This window comes from Manihot esculenta, chromosome 11 (assembly GCF_001659605.2).
Source record: "Manihot esculenta cultivar AM560-2 chromosome 11, M.esculenta_v8, whole genome shotgun sequence".
NCBI classification, from domain to species: Eukaryota; Viridiplantae; Streptophyta; class Magnoliopsida; order Malpighiales; family Euphorbiaceae; genus Manihot; species Manihot esculenta.
The window spans coordinates 6321330-6340706 of record NC_035171.2 but is presented as its reverse complement, the minus strand read 5'-3'; the positions used below and the strand labels follow the sequence as shown (position 1 = coordinate 6340706).

At 33.7% G+C, this 19377-nt stretch overlaps 3 protein-coding genes across 3 annotated transcripts; 1 reads left to right on the top strand and 2 right to left on the bottom strand.

Moving 5' to 3' along the window:
• Positions 1 to 2101: 2101 nt before the first annotated feature.
• Positions 2102 to 6287, bottom strand: LOC122724990 (exopolygalacturonase-like). Its single transcript, XM_043961385.1, has 8 exons — positions 6203 to 6287; positions 3965 to 4095; positions 3567 to 3881; positions 3193 to 3482; positions 2886 to 3105; positions 2599 to 2790; positions 2403 to 2464; positions 2102 to 2309 (listed from the first exon to the last, which is right to left on the bottom strand). Exons 1-8 carry the CDS (start codon positions 6285 to 6287, stop codon positions 2102 to 2104), a joined length of 1503 nt encoding a protein of 500 aa, XP_043817320.1.
• Positions 6288 to 7967: 1680 nt separating this feature from the next.
• On the top strand, positions 7968 to 11615 carry LOC122724989. Its single transcript, XM_043961384.1, has 5 exons — positions 7968 to 8736; positions 8857 to 10348; positions 10435 to 10734; positions 10823 to 10931; positions 11013 to 11615. The coding sequence occupies exons 1-5, from the start codon at positions 7968 to 7970 to the stop codon at positions 11613 to 11615; spliced, it is 3273 nt and encodes a 1090-aa protein (XP_043817319.1).
• Positions 11616 to 15274: 3659 nt separating this feature from the next.
• On the bottom strand, positions 15275 to 19028 carry LOC122724988 (proline-rich receptor-like protein kinase PERK10). The gene is made up of 3 exons (XM_043961383.1): positions 18461 to 19028; positions 15623 to 15759; positions 15275 to 15520 (listed from the first exon to the last, which is right to left on the bottom strand). The coding sequence occupies exons 1-3, from the start codon at positions 19026 to 19028 to the stop codon at positions 15275 to 15277; spliced, it is 951 nt and encodes a 316-aa protein (XP_043817318.1).
• Positions 19029 to 19377: the final 349 nt, after the last annotated feature.

The window sequence follows — 19377 nt, the reverse complement described above, 5'->3', positions numbered from 1 at the left end:
TTGGAGCAGTTTAGCTAGTGATCTTGGGCAAATCACTGGGCAAATCATCCTTCTGTACTTTTTCTGCACTTTTTCTCCCATTTTCTAATTTCTTTCTTTTCTATAAAAACAAGATAAAAACCATAAATTAAACTAAAAAATGTGTAAATAAGCAACAATAATTATGATAAAAATGTGGCTAAATTATGCTTGATCAATAGCCAATGAGATTTGATTCTTCCTCACACTTATAAAGAATACAAAAGCTCTTAGTTCCTATGATATAGCAGAGTATCTCTTGGTAGCTGTCAAATTTCCTTTACTTGGTTGGCTCATTTACCCTGAAACAATGCTCACAACATGAACTATGTCAGGCATTGTATTTGTGAGATAGATGAGTGATTCAACCAGAGTTCAAAATGTTGCCCCATTCACCCTTTCATGATTATCATCCTTCTTCAACTTTTCATTTTGTGCCATAGGTGTTGCTAGTGGTTTGCAATTTGCCATGTTGAACTTCTTGAGTAGTTCTTTTGCATATTTTTCTTAAGATAGGAATATTTGTCCTGGCTATTGCTTCACCTGCATTCCAAGGAAGTACTTCACGAGGCCAAGATAAGTAATCTCATCTTCTTCCATCATAGGTTTCTTGAACTCCTCCATCATCTCAGTGTTTGTGCTTGTGAATATCAAGTCATCCATATAGAGACATAAGATTAAGAAATCTTTTAGATCTCGTACGTTGATATAGAGTGATGGCTAGCTAGGACTTTTGATGAAGTATTTGTGAAGCAAATGCTTATCAATCTTGTGATTCCATGCCCGAGGTGCTTACTTTAGTCCATATAATGCCTTCTTTAAGCTTGTAAACCATGTCTTCTTTTCCTTGAATAATGTAGCCTTGGGGTTTCTCAACGTATGCTTCTTCTTCGAGCTCCCTATCAAGAAAAGCAGACTTGACATCTAATTGATAAACTTGGAATTTGAGTCGTGCGGCTACTCCTAGCACTACTCTAATCGTCTCCATATATACCACTGGTGAGAATGTTTTGGAATAGTTTATTCCAGGCTGTTGAAAGTATCGTTTTGCCACTAATATTGCTTTGCTTTCATGCATTGAACCATCCTCATTGTACTTGATCTTGTAGACACATTTCTGCCTAATAACTTCTTTATCTTTTAGCTTGTGAACTAGTTCCCATGTTTCATTCTTCGTTATCATCTTAATCTCTTCTTCCATTGCTTCCACCCATTCCGTTTATTTGATTACTTCATGAAAACCTGTTAATTTTGGATCAACCGTCCATTTTTAAAGCCTTTTAAACATTAATTTTTTGAAAGTGAAAGAAAGGAAAAACTTCTGACCTTTTTTTTTTCTCTTTTTTTCTTACCAAAGCAAAATAGATAAGGGTGACAGCTAAATATTTCTGTATATTGAATAATTCAATGTACTTTTAAACAATAAAATAGTGTATTTTCAGTGCTGACAAAATATGTAAAGAGAAGGAGAAATAAATCTTTAAACCTTTTATTTAATATGTCATGGTTTAGTAGCTAAAATAATATACTGACTTGGTAGACCCAAATTCGAGTCTTTATACTCCAATTAAAAAAAAATCTCTTATATGATGAATGTTTGACAAATTGAATTATTAGTTTAATAATAAGATATAATGTGTTCTACATGAAAATTAGAAAATTGTTTTGCGTATTTGTTTTATGTCCAGTGAAATCATTATAGCTATTGTTTATAATGAAATTTATATATTGACTTTTACGGAGATTCAAACTTAGTTTTTTTACTCCCTCTCTACATATGAGTCTAGGGAGAGAATCTCAACTTTAATTTTCTTTTTATTTGGCAAGATGTTTTTGATTGTATGTTGGGTTTATATTTGTTAATTCATCAATGAAGTAATATCTTTGGAAAAAAAGAAAATTTAAATAAAAATCATCATATATCTAAAAATTTCTTTTGCCATGTGATAGTATTCATGGAGAGGTTGTTTGATTTGTGGTTAATAGTTAAATTGTTTTTGTATTTTATAACTATTAATTTTCTATTATTGTCTTTTAATAGTTATAACGGGGGATTGAAAATTTATTTTTTGATCATGCAAGATTACATTGAAAGTCCAAATGGGCAACTAGTTACAAGGTCCAATAAAGAAATTTCCATTGAAAACCAAGCCCAACTCACAACAGCACTGCCTATCCCAGCATCGCCTTTCAAAATCATCCCGTCCAAACCAGCATTGTCAACGATCATCGAACAGAGGACAAGGAACGAAAGAACAGCTTGTATGCCAGAATCAAAGCATCCAAACAACCTAAAAACACAACTCAACACCCGAAAAACAAGGCTTAAGGAAGGAAAACCAGAAATGGCAGATATCAAAGCGAAAGCATAATACACACCTTACCATCGCCAAGCATAGTCCCGACTGAGAATATAAGCAAGGAAAGATGCCATGCCATTTACTGTCTATATAGCCATGGAGCAACCAGTAGGAGGGAACCTCCAGCGCCGATAAAATTTGTATGCAAATGAATAATTAATTACTACAATAAATTTTAAAGTTATTCACAGCCCGGAGGATGTGCTCCAATAAAAGTAACTTTAGCGTTTACACATGAAGCTGAAATGGGTGATTTAGACTTCTTAATGCCTGTATAGGTCAAATCAACATCATCTAATTCAATCTTTTCACACGGCACGGACGGACTACATAAAAAATTGACTGCAACTTTTGAGGTCGAGGTTCCCCTAATATTGTTGTAATGAACATTAGAAATTTTCACACGTGATGGCTGCAAAAATTGAAATCCATAAATACATTAAGTTAATTAAATTAATGTATGAGTAATATTGATATTAATTTGACTAATATCAAATCATAAATTACCTTTGTACTGCTGCGAGAACCATACTTTTGATCAATGATGATAGGATTCTTAACTGATTTCATGATAATATCTTTAAAAGTAATGCTTGAAGCTGCGCTTGGTGGAGAGTCAGCCCAAGTTTTGATCCTCAGGCCATTTGTTGTGTTGAATAATGTACAATCACTTATTGTAACATCTTTAACATCTGCTTCATTTTTATACTTGCCAAGGCTCCCAATACTATTGCAATACAAGAAATTAAATAATTAGATAAGCGTTAAATTCACCAGCTATATTGTATTAGTGTATATACATACACAAACCTACCTAAGGCCGTGGCCTGGACCACAAAAGATTTTAGAGATGGCAGCATTGGTGACTCCTTGTCCAATGGAAATGCAATCATCACCGGTTCCAATTTTGCTATTAGTTACTACAACACCATTAGTATCACTAATATGCATCCCATCAGTATTAGGGCTTTCACCAGAAGCCACTATATTGAGATTACTAGCTTTAAAATTAGTACAGTCTGTGATATGAAAGTGAAAATGTTTGCTGTTGATGGAAGTAATCTCGGAAACAACGGCATTGGTTACACCTTGGAACTTGATAGACTGCATCACATCAAGAAATTAGTAATTTTTAATTTTGTTTAAGGATTTTTTATATCGAAAAATTAAATATATTTAAATACTTACAGTAGGAAGTCTACCACAATCTTTTTTTTTCTCACAGTCAGTGTTCTTCCAAACAGAAGATCCTTGTCCATCAAAGGTTCCTCCACCGGTGAGAACAACACCATTAATCTTTTCAAACAAAAACCAAGTATCCTCCGTATATTTACTCAAATCATTTGTTCCTTTTACAGTTCCTTGAACTTCAACGATTATAGGCTTGGTACTTTTGCAAGGCCCTTGAAATGTGATGGGCGCTGTCATAAAAGTCCCTTTAGGCACACGAATTTTTGCCGGACCATCATTCTTGCATGAATCCTTCCAAGCTTTCATAAATGCCTAAATAATTGAATAGATTATTAGAGATTGGTTATGAGAAAAAACTTCGTCATTAGATAATGTATAATGCAGTCGAAACTCACCATTGTGCAATCAGTCTTATCATCTCCCTTAGCACCATAGGTGGTAATATCGAAAACCTTAGTAGTAGATGCATCGGCAGCTTCAACACGGCCACGACGCCCACCGACGCCAATATCACAATGAATTTTTTCTATATTTAATAGAAAAATAAAGCCTAAGATGAGAAGAGTCTTACTATATGAGAAAAATACTAAGATGTTGGTCATGGTGATTGATCAACTTTAATTGAGTAGTCCTCAATATCTATTCTTTTGCTTGATTTTTCATGCAATATGAATGATATTGAGGACTACTCAATGATGATCCACTCCAAAAGCGCTCTGGAATTTATAGCTTAGAGAGTTGTAACATCTAACTTTCTATTTTTGCTATATTTTATATTTAGTTAGCTTAACAGATAAATTACTATATAAATAATTCTATCTACCGGATGAAATTAGTTCAAGTAAATTAGTTAATCGATATTTGTTATAAGAAGGTTTAATCAGATAAATTTAGTAGATAGTTAAACGGCCATCCATTTTAAGTAAAATTTTGTGCAATATTGTCAAAATGCTCCAGCAACCATTAAAAAAATAACTAATTAAGAATTATATTTTCATGTCATCAAACCATAAATGTGCAACAAAGTTAACTAAATCCTATTTTTTTTTTAAAAAAAATTAGATAAATAATACAGTATTCTCTCATATATATGTATATCTAACGACATCATACTATAAATTCATATTATTATTATTAAATAATAAAAATAAAAATACATTATGCTTGATAATTATCTTAATTTATAATGCATAATTCTCCATAAATTTTGTTAGGCATAGAACGGAACTACATGTACAATTTAAAGGGCTATGGCCCCTAAGCTTTGCAACTTATATATATATATACCAATAGGTTTTATAAATTTTCAATTTTTATATATTTATCTTTAGCCCTCTAACTTTATAGAACTTATATACATGACCTTATATTATTTTTGTTAGAAATATATGTTTGATCTTCTTAAATTTTGAAAATATTATTATAAATATTAAAATATTATTATAAATATTAAAATCTTTTGATTTTTTTATATTCTCCTTAATTTGCAATTAAACTTTTAAAAAATATTTTCTTTTAAGCATAAAAGTTATTTCTAGCCTTTTTAGAGTAAAATAAAAACTATAGAGTACAACTGTATTATATATAGGATGCTTATACAATATAATAAATAAATAATTTTGATATATTTGTATATAAATTTTTTTTTTTAAAAAATACTAATTAATTATCATCTTTTTAGAATTTTCTCATATAGAATCGCTTATACGTTAGAATGGTTGCGATATACAAGTTTTCCTAGTTGGGGATGATATCCTATCAATGTTTCTTAGACTAATCACTACAAAAAAAAGGGTCTATACCGGCGTTCAAGTAGCGGCGGTTTTAAGGAGCATCTCTATAAACTTCTTGATACCTATTAGCAGCATTAGGTAGCAGCGTACAATGTAACCGCCGCTAGATAGCGGCCAAAAAATTATGCCAGACGGCGGCCTATAATTTTCTTTTTTTTTTTTTTTTGGCTTGGCGGTAGGGGTGAGCATTCGGTCAGTTCGGTTCAAAACAGAACCAAACCGAATAAACCGAAAACCAAAATTCTAGTGTTTATGAAAACCGAACCGAAACTGATTTTGGTCAGAAATCGAATCGAACCGAACCGGTCTGATTTGGTTCGATTCGGTTCGATTTGATCGGTTTTCGATTTTTAATAATTTTTTTATTTTTTACATTTTATTTTTAGTATTTTAAAATTTAATTAAAATATTTTAATCTTAATATGATTTAATTTCTCTATATTATTGAAAAAACATATTATTATTACTAATCGGTTCGGTTCGATTTTTTCGGTTTTTTTCTGATCAAAATCGAACCGAACCGAAATAATCGAAATTTCTAAAATTAAAAACCGAACCGAACAGAAATATATAAAAAATCGAACCAAATTTTTAAATCGGTTCGATTCGGTCGGTTTTTTCGGTTTGAACCGAATTATGCTCACCCCTACTTGGCGGGATGAGTTTTCGCGCTATGTCAAAAAAAAGTGATGAGTTTTCGCGGTACTTTTTTTTCAGCTCTAATAATTAATATTACTAAATAAAATAATATTATTTTGAGTGAAAAACCCTTGAACTGAAAAAGCAAAATAAACCCTTAACACAAAATTGAAACCGATTGAACTGCCACCACCATCAAACGTCTCTGTAATTCACCACGAGCAAGAGAGTCTTCTTCAACCACCACTAAAAGCCGACCCTCATTCACCACTTGTCTTACTTTCATTATCTGCTTCAAATTCTTCCATCTAACCTAACGCAGAAATCATCACTATAAATCCACGTCCATTGCTTAAGCTATAAAGGTATTTGTGCTTCTAGATTCTCCAATCTTTTTATCTGTGAGTTAGGTTTTATGGTTTTATTTTTAGATTATTCAGTTAATTATTGATTTTGATGCCTTTGCCTTTATCTTATGTTCAAGTTTTGGCTTTAGAATCCCTAAAATTTTTGGCGTCGAGTACAATTTCGGAACCGATCAGCCAAAATTAAGTTTGGGTTTCACCTTTTGCTTCTATATTTTGACGGTAATTCTCTCAATTTTATTTATAATCTTTCGCAAGTTTGTTACTTGGTATCTGATTTTGTTTTATGTTTTTGCTTAGAATTTAATTTGATTTTATGAGATTTGTTGGTTTGCTTTATCAGTGTTGAAAAATAGGTGTGAACAAATGTGTTCTCTACTTTTTAGTTGTATATACAAAAACTAAAATTTACTATAGCTAAGAACACAACAAAATTATAGCATTTAAATTAAAAAGTATAATTAATAAAGTACAAAAACATGGGGATTGATTTTGTCGGGTTCAAACCAATTATGTACACCCATAGTCTGTTTCTTGTACTTCTCATCACCTAATGACTAGTTTAGTAAGGATATCAATAAAAATATATCAGATCTTTAAGGAGAAGCTCATCCAAAATGACAAACTAGTTGATTCAATTAAGATCAAGTATTTGGAGCTCCTCATAATTAAATTCCCAGCACTTAGTCCTTTAATATCATATTGGTTTTTGTTTCCATTATTAACATGTAACTAAAGGTCTACTTAGAAACAGCTTGAACTCATGCTTTGCATTACTCTGTTTTTCTTGTTTTGTTGAAAACTTGTAGTTCTGTGGTTGCTTTTTCTCTTAAGCAACTTTAAGCTGTATGTCCCTTTATTTAATAAAATCTTTTTGTATGTAAAATAATAATAATAATAATAATAATAATAATAATAATAATAATAATAAAAAAAAATTATATCAGATGTGCTGCAGTGGCTTACAGATGCAGAACCTTATCTTTGTTTCAACATGCAATGTCTTTTTAGAGGTTTATCAGTTTACAGGTTGCATTAGATTGTATTAAGATTAACTTTCCCTTCTTTTCTAACATATCTAGGCAATGATAGCTTTTGGAGTAATTAGAGCTTAATTATGTGTTTGTTTTTTATTGCTTAATGTATTTTTAAATTAAAAGTGTGGCTTACATAAAGTTCACGTGTTATAAAGTATGTTTTTTAAAATAATAATAAATTAATAATAGGTAAAACAATCCAACTAAGGCAGTTGTAGTATGCTAGTTCACACATGTTTTCATTTTTTATTGTAATTTATTTACTACTATTATTCATAGAGTTTTAATACTACAAATTCAATTATTGAAAGATAATATTAAACTAAAAAAAAGACTATAAAGCCCAATAAAATAATTCAAGCATTAGGTTTAAATTAATAAAAAATAATATTAAATTAAAAAATAATAAATTTAATTCTTTGTCCTTTGTTTATAAATTTACATTTGTTAAATGAAATGTAGTAATACATTATTTTTTTTGCTTCGTACACTTTAATGAAAATTAATTATGTGATTCTGAATTTTTATTTAGGTATTGTCATTTTTGACAAAAAAATATTACAAATGGATAAGAGTTGGTTAAATCAGCCTAGATTTACTACTGCTTATAAGGATGGGGTTCGAGATTTTCTTCAATTTGCCATGCGTAATGCTTTTAGTAATGGAAAAATAATGTGTCCATGTATTCGGTGTGTTAATTGTTCACAACAAACTCTTGAAATTGTTAGAGAGCACTTAATTTGTGATGGTTTTATGAGGGGATACACTACTTGGATATTACATGGGGAGGAGTTACCTTCTAATATGGGTGATACATCTTGTCCTTTAGATATTTCCCATAGAAATGAAATTGAACATGTTCCCAGTCCTCATACCTTAAATCCTCCAAGGTTACGCGATAATATGGTAGAGTTATTGCAAGATGCCTTGCGTGATAATCTTCCATCTATTAATGACACGCTAATGGACGTGAATGTCATAGAAACTAGCTTAGGAGATGGCATTGAGGAGCCCCAAAATAATCCAATTGGTAATGAGCAATTAGATGAAACATCAAATAGAGAAACTAGTGATATTCATAAATTTTTGAAAGAAGTGGATGCAGAGTTATATCCAGGGTGTAAGAAGTTTTCTAAACTTTCATTTCTGATTCATTTATACCACCTAAAATGCTTGAATGGATGGACAGGAAAATCATTTGGTATGCTTCTTGAGTTACTAATAGATGCATTTCCTGATGGAACAACTTTACCCAAATCTGTTTATGAATCCAAAAAAATAATTCAAGCATTAGGTTTAAATTACGAGAAAATCCACTCTTGTGAACATGATTGTATGTTATTTTGGGGTGAGAATAAGGATGAGGAATCTTGTAAAGTTTGTGGAACTTCACGATGGAAAATAAATAAAGGGAATAATGAGAGTAATAAAACAAATAAAAAGCCGGTTAAAGTATTGCGTTACTTTCCATTAATTCCAAGACTACAACGGATATATGCTTCTGCTGAAACCGCTAAGGAAATGAGGTGGCATGAAGATGGACGTAATAAGGATGGATTATTAAGGCATCCTGCAGATGGAGAAGCTTGGAAGGCTTTTGATGCTCGTTATCCTGATTTCTCTTCGGAGCCACGTAATGTGAGGCTTGGTTTGTGTAGTGATGGTTTTAGTCCTTTTGGAATAATGTCCACTAGTCATAGCACATGGCCGGTTGTACTAATTCCTTACAACACTCCACCATGGATTTGCATGAAGCAATCTTCATTTATCTTATCAATGATTATTCCAGGAAAAAACAGTCCTGGGAATGATATTGATATTTATTTACAGCCTTTGATTTCTGAATTAAAAGAATTATGGAGTGGTGTCTCAACTTTTGATTCTTTTAAGAAAGAAAGGTTTTCTTTGCGTGCTGCTTTGATGTGGACATTAAATGATTTGCCTGCCTTAGCAATGTTGTCTGGTTGGAGCACTAAAGGAAAATTTGCATGTCCTTGTTGTGCTTCGTCTACTAGTTCAATATGGCTAAATAATAGCAAGAAACAATGTTACATGGGTCATCGTAGGTGGCTACCCGAGGATCATATATTTCGTAAACAAGCTGAATTTTTTGATGCCACTGAAGAGTTACGGGTAGCTCCTATAAGAGCGAATGGTAGTGATGTGTTGAATCAATTAGATAGAATTCAACATACATATGGCAAGCAATCAAAAATGAAAAAGAGGAAGAAAAGGTCTAATGAAGGAAATGATGATTCATTAATAGGGTGGAAGAAGAGAAGCATTTTTTTTGAATTACCATATTGGCAACATAACTTGCTACGCCACAATCTAGATGTTATGCACATTGAGAAGAATGTGTGTGATAATTTTCTAGACACTTTCTTGAATGTGGCTGGTAAATCAAAAGACAACTTGAATGCTCGCCTTGATTTGGAGGAATTGGGCATTAGGAGTGAATTGCATGCCCAAAATTGTCCAAATGGTAAACATAGATTGCCTCCAGCCTCTTTTACATTAACAAAAAGAGAGAAAAATATCCTATGTGGTGTTTTACAAAATGTTAAAATGTCTGATGGTTATGCTTCCAATATTTCAAGGTGTGTTAGAATGAACGAGAATAAAGTTGTGAATCTTAAAAGTCATGATTGCCATATTTTGATTCAATACTTGCTTCCAGTGGCATTAAAATCATGTAGTCCATCAAAAGAAGTTATTTCAATTGTCATCGAAGTAGCTTCTTTCTTCAGATCAATATGTTCGAAGGTGATAGATAGTAAAAATCTTGATAAAATTCAAAATCAAATCATACTGACACTTTGCAAGATGGAGAAAACTTTTCTTCCATCATTCTTTACTATCATGCCTCATTTAATGATTCATTTGGTGGAAGAAGTTAGAATGGGTGGTCCAGTGCAATACAGATGGATGTATCCCTTAGAAAGGTACTTACATACATTATGTTTATATTTCATTTTTATTAATTTCTTTCTCAATGTTTGCACAATTATAATTTTTCATTTGATTATAGGTCATTTGTAATTTTAAAATCAATGGTACGCAATAAAGCCCAACCTGAGGGATCGATTGCTGAAGGATATGCAGCTGAAGAGTGTTTAACATTTTGTTCAAGGTATCTTCAAGGGGTTGAGTCTAGATTCAATCGTCCCTTAAGAAACCCCGATCCACCAAATGAAAATGTTAGATACTTGTTTTCTAGTTTAGGTAAACCAATAGGAAAAGGTGAGAATGTCATTTTAGATGATTTATCATTGATACAAGCACATCGTTATGTGTTACGCCATTCTGATGCAATAGAGCCATTTCGTCAGTAAGTATATTCACACATCTCTTGATATATTTAGTTATTTAACATTTTAAATAGATAAATATTTCATTAATTTTTTTATTGAATGTAGAGAGTTCATTGATTTTGAAAAAAGAAGACGTAGACGAGGTACACGTCTTGACAATAGTGCTATATATAAACTACTGAATGAAAAGTTTCATGATTGGTTTCGAAATAGGGTAAGACTAATTTGCTTGCTTTATCATGTTATGAAAATTATTTAATTTCTTTTATATTAATATATTATATCTTATATTTAGGTTTTGGCAAATTCTGATTCATCCATCGCAGAGGATATTTTGAGCATTGGTAGAGGTCCTAATAATGTTGTCAGGAGATTCTCTGGCTATATAATTAATGGAATTAGATTCCATACTTTATCACGAGAGGATCAACGATTGACACAAAATAGTGGGGTTGTTAATACACCAGAAACTGGAGGGTTGGAATATTTTGGGAGATTAACTGATATTATTGAGTTAAATTATTTTGATAATTTTAAGGTGGTTTTATTTAGGTGTGATTGGTATGATATTCATCATCCTGCTGGAATTAAGTGTGATGAATTTGGATTCACCCTTGTAAATTTCTCTCGCTTGATCCATACGGGCGAGAAGGCAAATGATGATCCTTATGTATTCTCTTCCCAAGTTCAACAAGTATTTTATGTGCAGGATCCTAATAGTCCTAATTGGCATATAGTTATAAAGGTTACACCTCGAGACTTGTATGACATGGGCAAAGATGAAGAAGTAGATGATTCTACTGATATTATAAATGACATTAGTCATTTTACAAGTTTTGAGGGAAACCCACAGTGGGTCAGGGATGATGTAGGGGAAGAAGATATTATTTATGTGTAAATTATATTCAAGATTTTAAATTTTATTATTTATTAAAGGATTTTTTTTTAAAATTACCATGATTTTATTTTCACTTGTATGTTATTTATATGCAGAATATTGTATGTAAAGTTATATTTTTGATTTCTTAGTAGCATAGACAATGTCTCAAAGAAGTAGAAGTATTCGAGGTTTGAGAACAGTGCGAACTAGTTCAGAAACTCAGGAGCAAGTGGAAGGCGATCAACAAACAAATGACCGACCCAACACACAAGCTTATGAAAATGACGACTTGGAAATGATTGGTAATTGTATTTATTAAAATTAAATGAATAGTGACCATGTCTCTGCTTTCTACTGCTGTCATGGGTACTGTATTCTGTTTCAGATATTTAATTGTTATTATGAGTTTTTTTAGAATTAATAGATTTAATTTTAATTAAGATGGAAATTGTAATCGATTTAAAAAACGAGGAAGAACTGTGATGAAAAGCATTTGGAATATGGATACAAATGAGAAGATCGTCATCGGAGTAGACGAATTTGGTACTCCTTGGACAAAAGAAGCTGCTGCCCTTACTTCCTTTCTAGGAGTTATTGCAAAAAATGGACAACTTGCACCCATATCCATAAGAAAATGGAATGATAAAGCATTTTCTACATTTAAAAAGAAGATGTTGGACATTGTCAAGGTATTACTTTTCTAAATTCAACTTTAATATATGTTAAAGTTAAAATTTTATTGTATAATTATTTATTTCATGTGTACATCTATTTTCAGCAAAGGTTTTCATATCCTTCGAGTCAGGCAACCGATGATTGGATTTTAAAGTCATTGAACAAAAAATGGAGAGATTATAAAGGTGACTTGAAGCAAGAAAATTATGATCTATCAAAGACAAAGGATGAAATCATAGAAAATGCACCTGAGGGTGTTATGGAAGATCAATGGGCAACCCTTGTAAATTCATGGTTCACTGAGAAGAGTCAGGTAAATACTTAGATGCTAGTCTTCTTCTTTTATATATATATATATATATATATATATATATTAAAGTCTACTTATTAGAATTAAGTTTCTTTTTTCTATTGTGAATTTATATTTTTTTCAGAAGTTAAGTGAGATTAACAAAGCAAATGCAAAGAAGAAGAAAAATGCACATACTTGTGGAAGAAAAAGCTTTGCAAGGAAAAAATTTGAAATGGTATGAGTAGTTAGAGTGAAATTTAAAATTGCATATACTATTGTTTATATTTTGTTATAATAGATTGAACCATTTGATTGATAGATTGATGAAAATGGACAAGTGCCTGATAGATTGACTCTTTATGAAGAAACTCACAAGAGAAAGGATGGAACTTATATTGATGATGAAGTTAGACAACTGATTGTACGTATAATTTATTTTAGAATTTGTATTTAATAATTATAAATTCTTCTACTTATTCAAATTATTATTTTTTAGGAAAAAGCCCGTGCTCTAATAAGTGAAAGAAGTCAAGATGCTACAATTGATTCATCTGAATTGAATGAACAAGTTTTTCAAGAAGTTATGGGAGAAGAACACAATGGTAGGGTGAGAGATGTTGGACTTGGTCCTACTCCAACTAGTTATTATGGTAGAAAGAGAGCAAGAAATGAATCTTCGGATTTTGTCCAATCCAAAAAAATTGAATTTCTTGAGAAGCAATTGGAAGAAGTGACTAAAAATTATGACACAGTAACAACAACTTTAAATGGTTTGAAAGCATGGATTTCCAAGACATTTCCTGGTGCTCTAGAGGTATTTATAATCTTTTGCAACTTTATCTTTGGTTATATAATATTTAGGCTATTTAATTGTAGGTGTCATGATTTTTGGGTATTGAAGTATAAAATTTGAAATGCAGTAATCAAGATAAGTAATTGGTATTATTTTGATAGTGATATTGGTTGAAAATGTGAACTGCAAGTGATAGTTGATTATTATTATGGCTTGGCAAATTTCATTCATTCTTACAGTGTAATATTTTATTCTCTCTAGTATTGAAATTAAATATTATTATTGTTATTTGCAGGAAATTAATGAGGAAGCAATTAATCAAGATCATTGTTCTCCAAACAATATTTCATCACACTCAAGTCATAACCCAGGAGATGATATCTAGATGGTTAGCTTTTAAGATTATTTGAAATTTAGTCATCTGCTTTTGACCCATTGACTTAGGATTTTTTTAAGAAAAGTAGTTCTTTTGGCCAATTGAATTCATAGTGTTTTTGAAAAGCAGAAACAGTTATTATTGGGTAAATTTTATTGCACATTAATGAAATAGACTTCTTTTTTTAAGTGCTTGTTATGTACATTTTCTAACTTATTTGATATATGTATTTAAATTGGTTCTTTTTTCATTTGATGAAGGAAATGATTCCATTAAAAAAATTGGTATATAACACATAGTCATTATAACCCTCCTTCAATTTTTAGTGGCAAATTAGCCCACAACACTAATGAAATATATAAAGTAATAGTTTGGAAAATACAAGGAAAAAAAAAAGCCAATATATGCAGGATCAAAATTTTGGCACGGAAAAAAATTTTGTTGCAAAATTGTATTAGAGCCGGTTCACGTTCGGCCGGTAAATACACTACTACAAATTGTTTGGCGGCAAATACAAAAACCAGTTATGAATGATAATAGAGGCGGTTTACAACCGCCGGTAAGCCCGTCGCTACGACATTTTTGCCGGCAAATATGGATTCAGTTACAAATGCGACGTAGAGGCGGAATAGACCGCCGCTAAAATGACCGCCGCTACGGGAATCACCTACCCCGTCGGACCAACAAACCGCCGCTAAAATGACCGCCGCTACGAGAATCACCTACCCCGTCGGACCAACAAACCGCCGCTAAAATGACCGCCGCTACGGGAATCACCTACCCCGTCGGACCAACAAACCGCCTCTAAAATGACCGCCGCTACGGGAATCACCTACCCCGTCGGACCAACAAACCACCGCTAAAATGACCGCCGCTACGGGAATCACCTACCCCGTCGGACCAACAAACCGCCGCTACGTTGTAGAGACGGTGGCATTGCCGGCGGTTGTTCGGCGGTTCCTCTAACTGCCGCTACTGATTGTAGGGGTGGTTATAACCGCCTCCGTAGGCTTAAAAAACCGCCGGTATAGACCCTTTTTTTTTGTAGTGAATGAAGGAAAAATGTAAGGCATGGATTGTCATATGTTTAAACCCATTACAATTTTATAATATATGAAGAGTTGCAAAGATCATCCAGTCTTAAATCAAAGAGTGATAGAGTCGTAAATCACGCGAGGACTATAAATTGTTAGTTTTTTAATGTATTTAGTAAAGGTAAATTAATGGTTAAAGTTGTTTATAATTTTGGTTGAGAAATTTGAGTGATACTGGAACAAGGGGTAGTTTATGGACTAAAGATAAAACTTTATTAATTAAGGAGGATTACAATGTGATTTGACAAGTGGGCTATAATTTTGTCTACATGATTTCAGCACCCTCACAACCTATTTAATGGCTTCTTAAACGACTTTAATAAGTCGATTTACATTATTATTATAATTATTTTAATTTTTCTATAATTTTCTATGCTTCCTATAGTAGTACTCTAATTTTACAATTTTTTAGAATACTTCACAATAATAGTATTTAGTCTAGATCAATCACATATTTGTTTTTCCATATTGGTATTGAACACTACTCTTCGAGCTAGTAAAATCTTTAACTCTAAGTAGATCCCGAAAGAAGATGAACTTCTCCATGGAGGTCGCCTTAGTGAAGATATCTGCAACTTGCACGTCGGTCTTGCAAAAATGCATTGAAATTTCTCTTTTATCAACGAGCTCTCTAATGAAGTGATGTTGTAACTCAATGTGCTGCATTCTGTTGTGTAAGACTAGATTTTTTTTCTGTGCAATAGTTGACATGTTGTCGCAATAGATAGTCGTTGGCGTCTTGATTTCTTGTTGCATATCTTGAAGAATTATTCTTAGCTACATTCCTTCACATACGACGCTTGTCGTTGCTATCAATTCGGTTTCAGTTGATGATAAAGCCACTGTCTTCTGCTTTCTTAATGACCATGAGATTTTCTTTGTTCCAAGGAAGAATGCATATCTACTTGTGCTCTTCCTGTCATCAAAGCTTCCTACCCAGTCATTGTTTGATAGCTGATAGGCGGTTGTCGAAGCCGTCAAAAATAACCTATTATCAATCACAAATAAATTTGTAAATAGTGGCAATAGGGTCGAACCACAGGGAATTGACACCAAGTATCTTCCTAATAATGACTAAGGCAAGTAATAACAAGTAAGTAAAAGAGGGGGGTTTGAGTTGATAGATTAACACTAAATAGCAAAAGAAAGCAATAATTTAAAGATGAGTAAATCAATGGATGAAAAGCTTCTAGTTGAAGTATGGATCTATTTCAGATTATTTAGAATTGATCATTGATTCTTTAATACTCCTATTTATCTCAATAAATTGGTTTAGGATGTGGAAGACGCTTCTCACAATCCAAATTCCTCCTTAGTTCTAGTTTGATTAGGAAACGTTCGCTAATCAAACACTAATCAACAAGTTGCCAAGGAACGTCCTTGGGGCATTATAGCATCGAACAACTGTTGACTGCATTAAGACTTAGAGAAACCCAATTCTATCCTTGCCAACCGCGTGGTCAAGTTTAGATTATGCAATTTGATTAAATGTGTATTTGAACAATCTAAGCAATTACGGACCTAAATTATTCAAACAATATTACTTAAGCAATTTAAAAGCAATGGGCCCTTATTGATTCTAAAAGCAAAATAATAATTATGGAAAGATCAAATTGCATAAATATTGAAAGTAAATAAGAGTTTAACAATGGAGATTTAAATCTCCCAATTCATCACAAAATCTGAAATTCACCAACTTCAACTAGAAAAGAATGAAACTAGCCACTCATGGTGGGCAAAATACACAAAAGAAAGAAGAGAAAAAGGGAAGAAGCTGCATAATTTCTGGAGAGTTTCTGACGAGTTGAGTTGCTGATCAGAAGATGGCTTGCTGGTTTGGAGGCTCTCCTTTTATAGCTGCAGATTTCCATCCATCTAGGGTTTCAAAATCCCTCTTTGATTTGGTGTTTGACTCCTCTTTTGATGTTGATTTTAATTGCAATTGGAATTCCTTGGATGAGAGACTCTTTCGTGGCTCTTGGTTTTGTGTTGGAAGTGATTGGATTGGATTTGGACTTCTGAAAATTCAGATTTTTGTTTTCTGCCCATTTTTCCGCTCTGCTGTAAGTTTCTGCTGTCAAAGTGATTTGCCCGGTGATTTGACCAGTTTCTTCAAGTGATTGGGCAAATCACTGACCAGATCGCTTCTCTGTGAGTCGGTCCTCTATGTCTCTGCGAGTGATTTGGCCAGTGATCTTCGAGTTTCTTGGGCAAATCACTGCCCATATCACTGCTGTCTGTTGCCTCCTGGTTTCTACTTTAGCTTGATCTGGGCAGTGATTGGAGCAGTTTAGCTGGTGATCTTGGGCAAATCACTGGGCAAATCATCCTTCTGTACTTTTTCTGCACTTTTTCTCCCATTTTCTAATTTCTTCCTTTTCTGTAAAAACAAGATAAAAACCATAAATTAAACTAAAAAATGTGTAAATAAGCAACAATAATTATGATAAAAATGTGGCTAAATTATGCTTGATCAAATACCCCCACACCTAACTTTTTGCTTGTCCTCAAGCAATAAATAACTTAGCCAATCAAGCCCCTTTTTCTTTAGAGCCTAAGTTCCACTTAATCAGCTCCCCCTAGACTCCTAAACTGAAGTATCACAGTATAGAGTACATGCACTAAGGTCATCCTCTCCTTTCCTTGTTTCCTTTCACCTACCATGGTCAAGAGAAAGGTTTTTGACTCAATCATGCTTATGCCTTTATGTTAGTTTTAATGCAACCCCTAGGAGTGACTCGCCCCTTTTCTTCTCTATTTCTTTTTATTTTTGTTTTTATTTTCAGCAGCACTTATTCTTATCCTTGCCTGAAAAAGTCACTAACCTTTTTACGCGATTGTGTACATGGGTGATACACCCCCGGTTACTCAGTTAGTCACTTGTTCAAGTGGCCACTAGCTATGTTCATAGTCTAGACCATCGAAACTTATTTGCTTGAAAAAGTTACTGACCTTTTTACGCGATTGTGTACATGGGTGATACACCCCCGGTTACTCAGTCAGTTACTTCTCCAAGTGGCTATTAGGCTCAGTTCATAGTCTTAGACCATTGGAACAAGTTTGTGATTTGTGCTTTGTGCTGGTTTGTCATGATAGTTTGGGCAAATCAGCTCATAGGGAGTTACACTAGCTTTTTATTTGCATGTATTTTTATTTTTATTTCCCTTGACCACAACAAATTTAAGGATTCAATTCAAGTAAAGAACTTTCTAAGTGAAGGTAACATACTGTGAATGATTCAATTTAGGCTTAAAGGGGTGGCAAATCAATGGGGTCATGAGATAAGGAAACTCTTTTAACCTTGTTATCTATGTTGAGTAGAGAAAAAGCTAAGACAAAATTCTGTGTGTGTGTGCAAAAAGTGTGAAAAAAAAAATTCTGGTGTGTGCAAAAAGGGGTAAGAATAATGCAAAAAGAAACAAAAAGAAACAGTAAGAAACAAAATAGGAAAAAAAAGAAATCAAAAGATGGTGTGATCAGTGAATAAATACTCTCCAGTGCCCCCACACCTATCCCAAATATTGTCCTCAATGTTTGAATATATATATAGAGAAATGAAGGAGAAAAGGGAAAGGGACTTCCTGGCCTGTGGGTGATTTGACCAGTGACTTGGGCAAGCACTGGGCAAATCACTGGGCAAATCGCTATCTGTATCACTTGGCAAGTCCGTGGGCGCATTAGTGGGCACATCGCTGGGCATAGCGCTTGGCACATTGCTGGTGAAATTACTGGGCGTACTAGTGGGCGCATCAGTGGGCAAATTGCTGGGCACATCAGTGGTTGCATCGCCTTCCTCATGACCTGCAGGATGTGTGGCAATGGTGGTTTCTGGTTCTGGCTCTGATCTCGGCGGTGGAGGTGGCGACTGAGTTCTTGGCCGTTTCTGGCCGTGGCCGGAGGAAGTGGTGGCCTCTGGTGGCGTTTCGCCCTTAGGGTTCGCCGTCGGGGTTATTGGGGATGTGGACGGTGGAGGTGGTGTCGGCGTTCTTGGCCGTTTCCTTTGCCGGTCATATGTCTGGACAGCCGGTGAGTCGGTGCGTCCTGTCTCTGTTCCAGTGGCCGGTGGTGTTTCAGTGCTGGTGGTGGCTGGTGGAGGGGTGTCCCGCGCTTCGTCATCACTGTCGGAGGGGATGGGTCTCGGCAGCCCTAGTTTCTTCCACATGAACGGTCCGCCGGTGGCCTTCATCTTAATTCTTACCATTGTGGTCTTGAGTTTGCAGGTGGGTGAGTGGTGGGTCGGAGAGGAGAAATCTTGAAGAAGAAGAGATAAAAACAGTAGATAGCGTAAAAAGTAAAAGAGTAAAAGAAAAGAACTACTTAAAGTGATTTGGGTATGTGAACTGCCCTGATCATTTAATGCTGGCCCTCTGGATTCTTGACAGGGTGATTTGACCAGTGATTTGGATAAGCAGTGGGCAAATCACTTGGCCAGACCGCTTCTCCTTTGCAGTTGCTGGGCTGGTACTGTTCACGCCCTTTTCTGATGATGTGCTTGATTTTGCGATTGGACCGGTGATCTTGGTCAAATTATCTGGGCAATTGGGCAAATC

Excerpts from the sequence above, each read along its gene's own strand:
- LOC122724990 (XM_043961385.1), bottom strand. The coding sequence starts at position 6,287 with ATGAAAGTAAGACAAGTGGTGAATGAGGGTCGGCTTTTAGTGGTGGTT. Across the intron at positions 4,096-6,202 it reads TCGTGGTGAATTACAGAGAC|AAAAAATTCATTGTGATATT; the intron begins GTTTGATGGTGG and ends TATTAAATATAG. Across the intron at positions 2,465-2,598 it reads CTTCATGTGTAAACGCTAAA|ACAGTAAATGGCATGGCATC; the intron begins GTTACTTTTATT and ends ATGGCTATATAG.
- LOC122724989 (XM_043961384.1), top strand. The coding sequence starts at position 7,968 with ATGGATAAGAGTTGGTTAAATCAGCCTAGATTTACTACTGCTTATAAG. Across the intron at positions 10,349-10,434 it reads TGGATGTATCCCTTAGAAAG|GTCATTTGTAATTTTAAAAT; the intron begins GTACTTACATAC and ends ATTTGATTATAG. Across the intron at positions 10,735-10,822 it reads GCAATAGAGCCATTTCGTCA|AGAGTTCATTGATTTTGAAA; the intron begins GTAAGTATATTC and ends TATTGAATGTAG.
- LOC122724988 (XM_043961383.1), bottom strand. The coding sequence starts at position 19,028 with ATGGTAAGAATTAAGATGAAGGCCACCGGCGGACCGTTCATGTGGAAG. Across the intron at positions 15,760-18,460 it reads TACAGATAGCGATTTGCCCA|GAAGCTTTGATGACAGGAAG; the intron begins GTGATTTGCCCA and ends ATGACTGGGTAG. Across the intron at positions 15,521-15,622 it reads TGATAGCAACGACAAGCGTC|AAAAAAAATCTAGTCTTACA; the intron begins GTATGTGAAGGA and ends ACTATTGCACAG.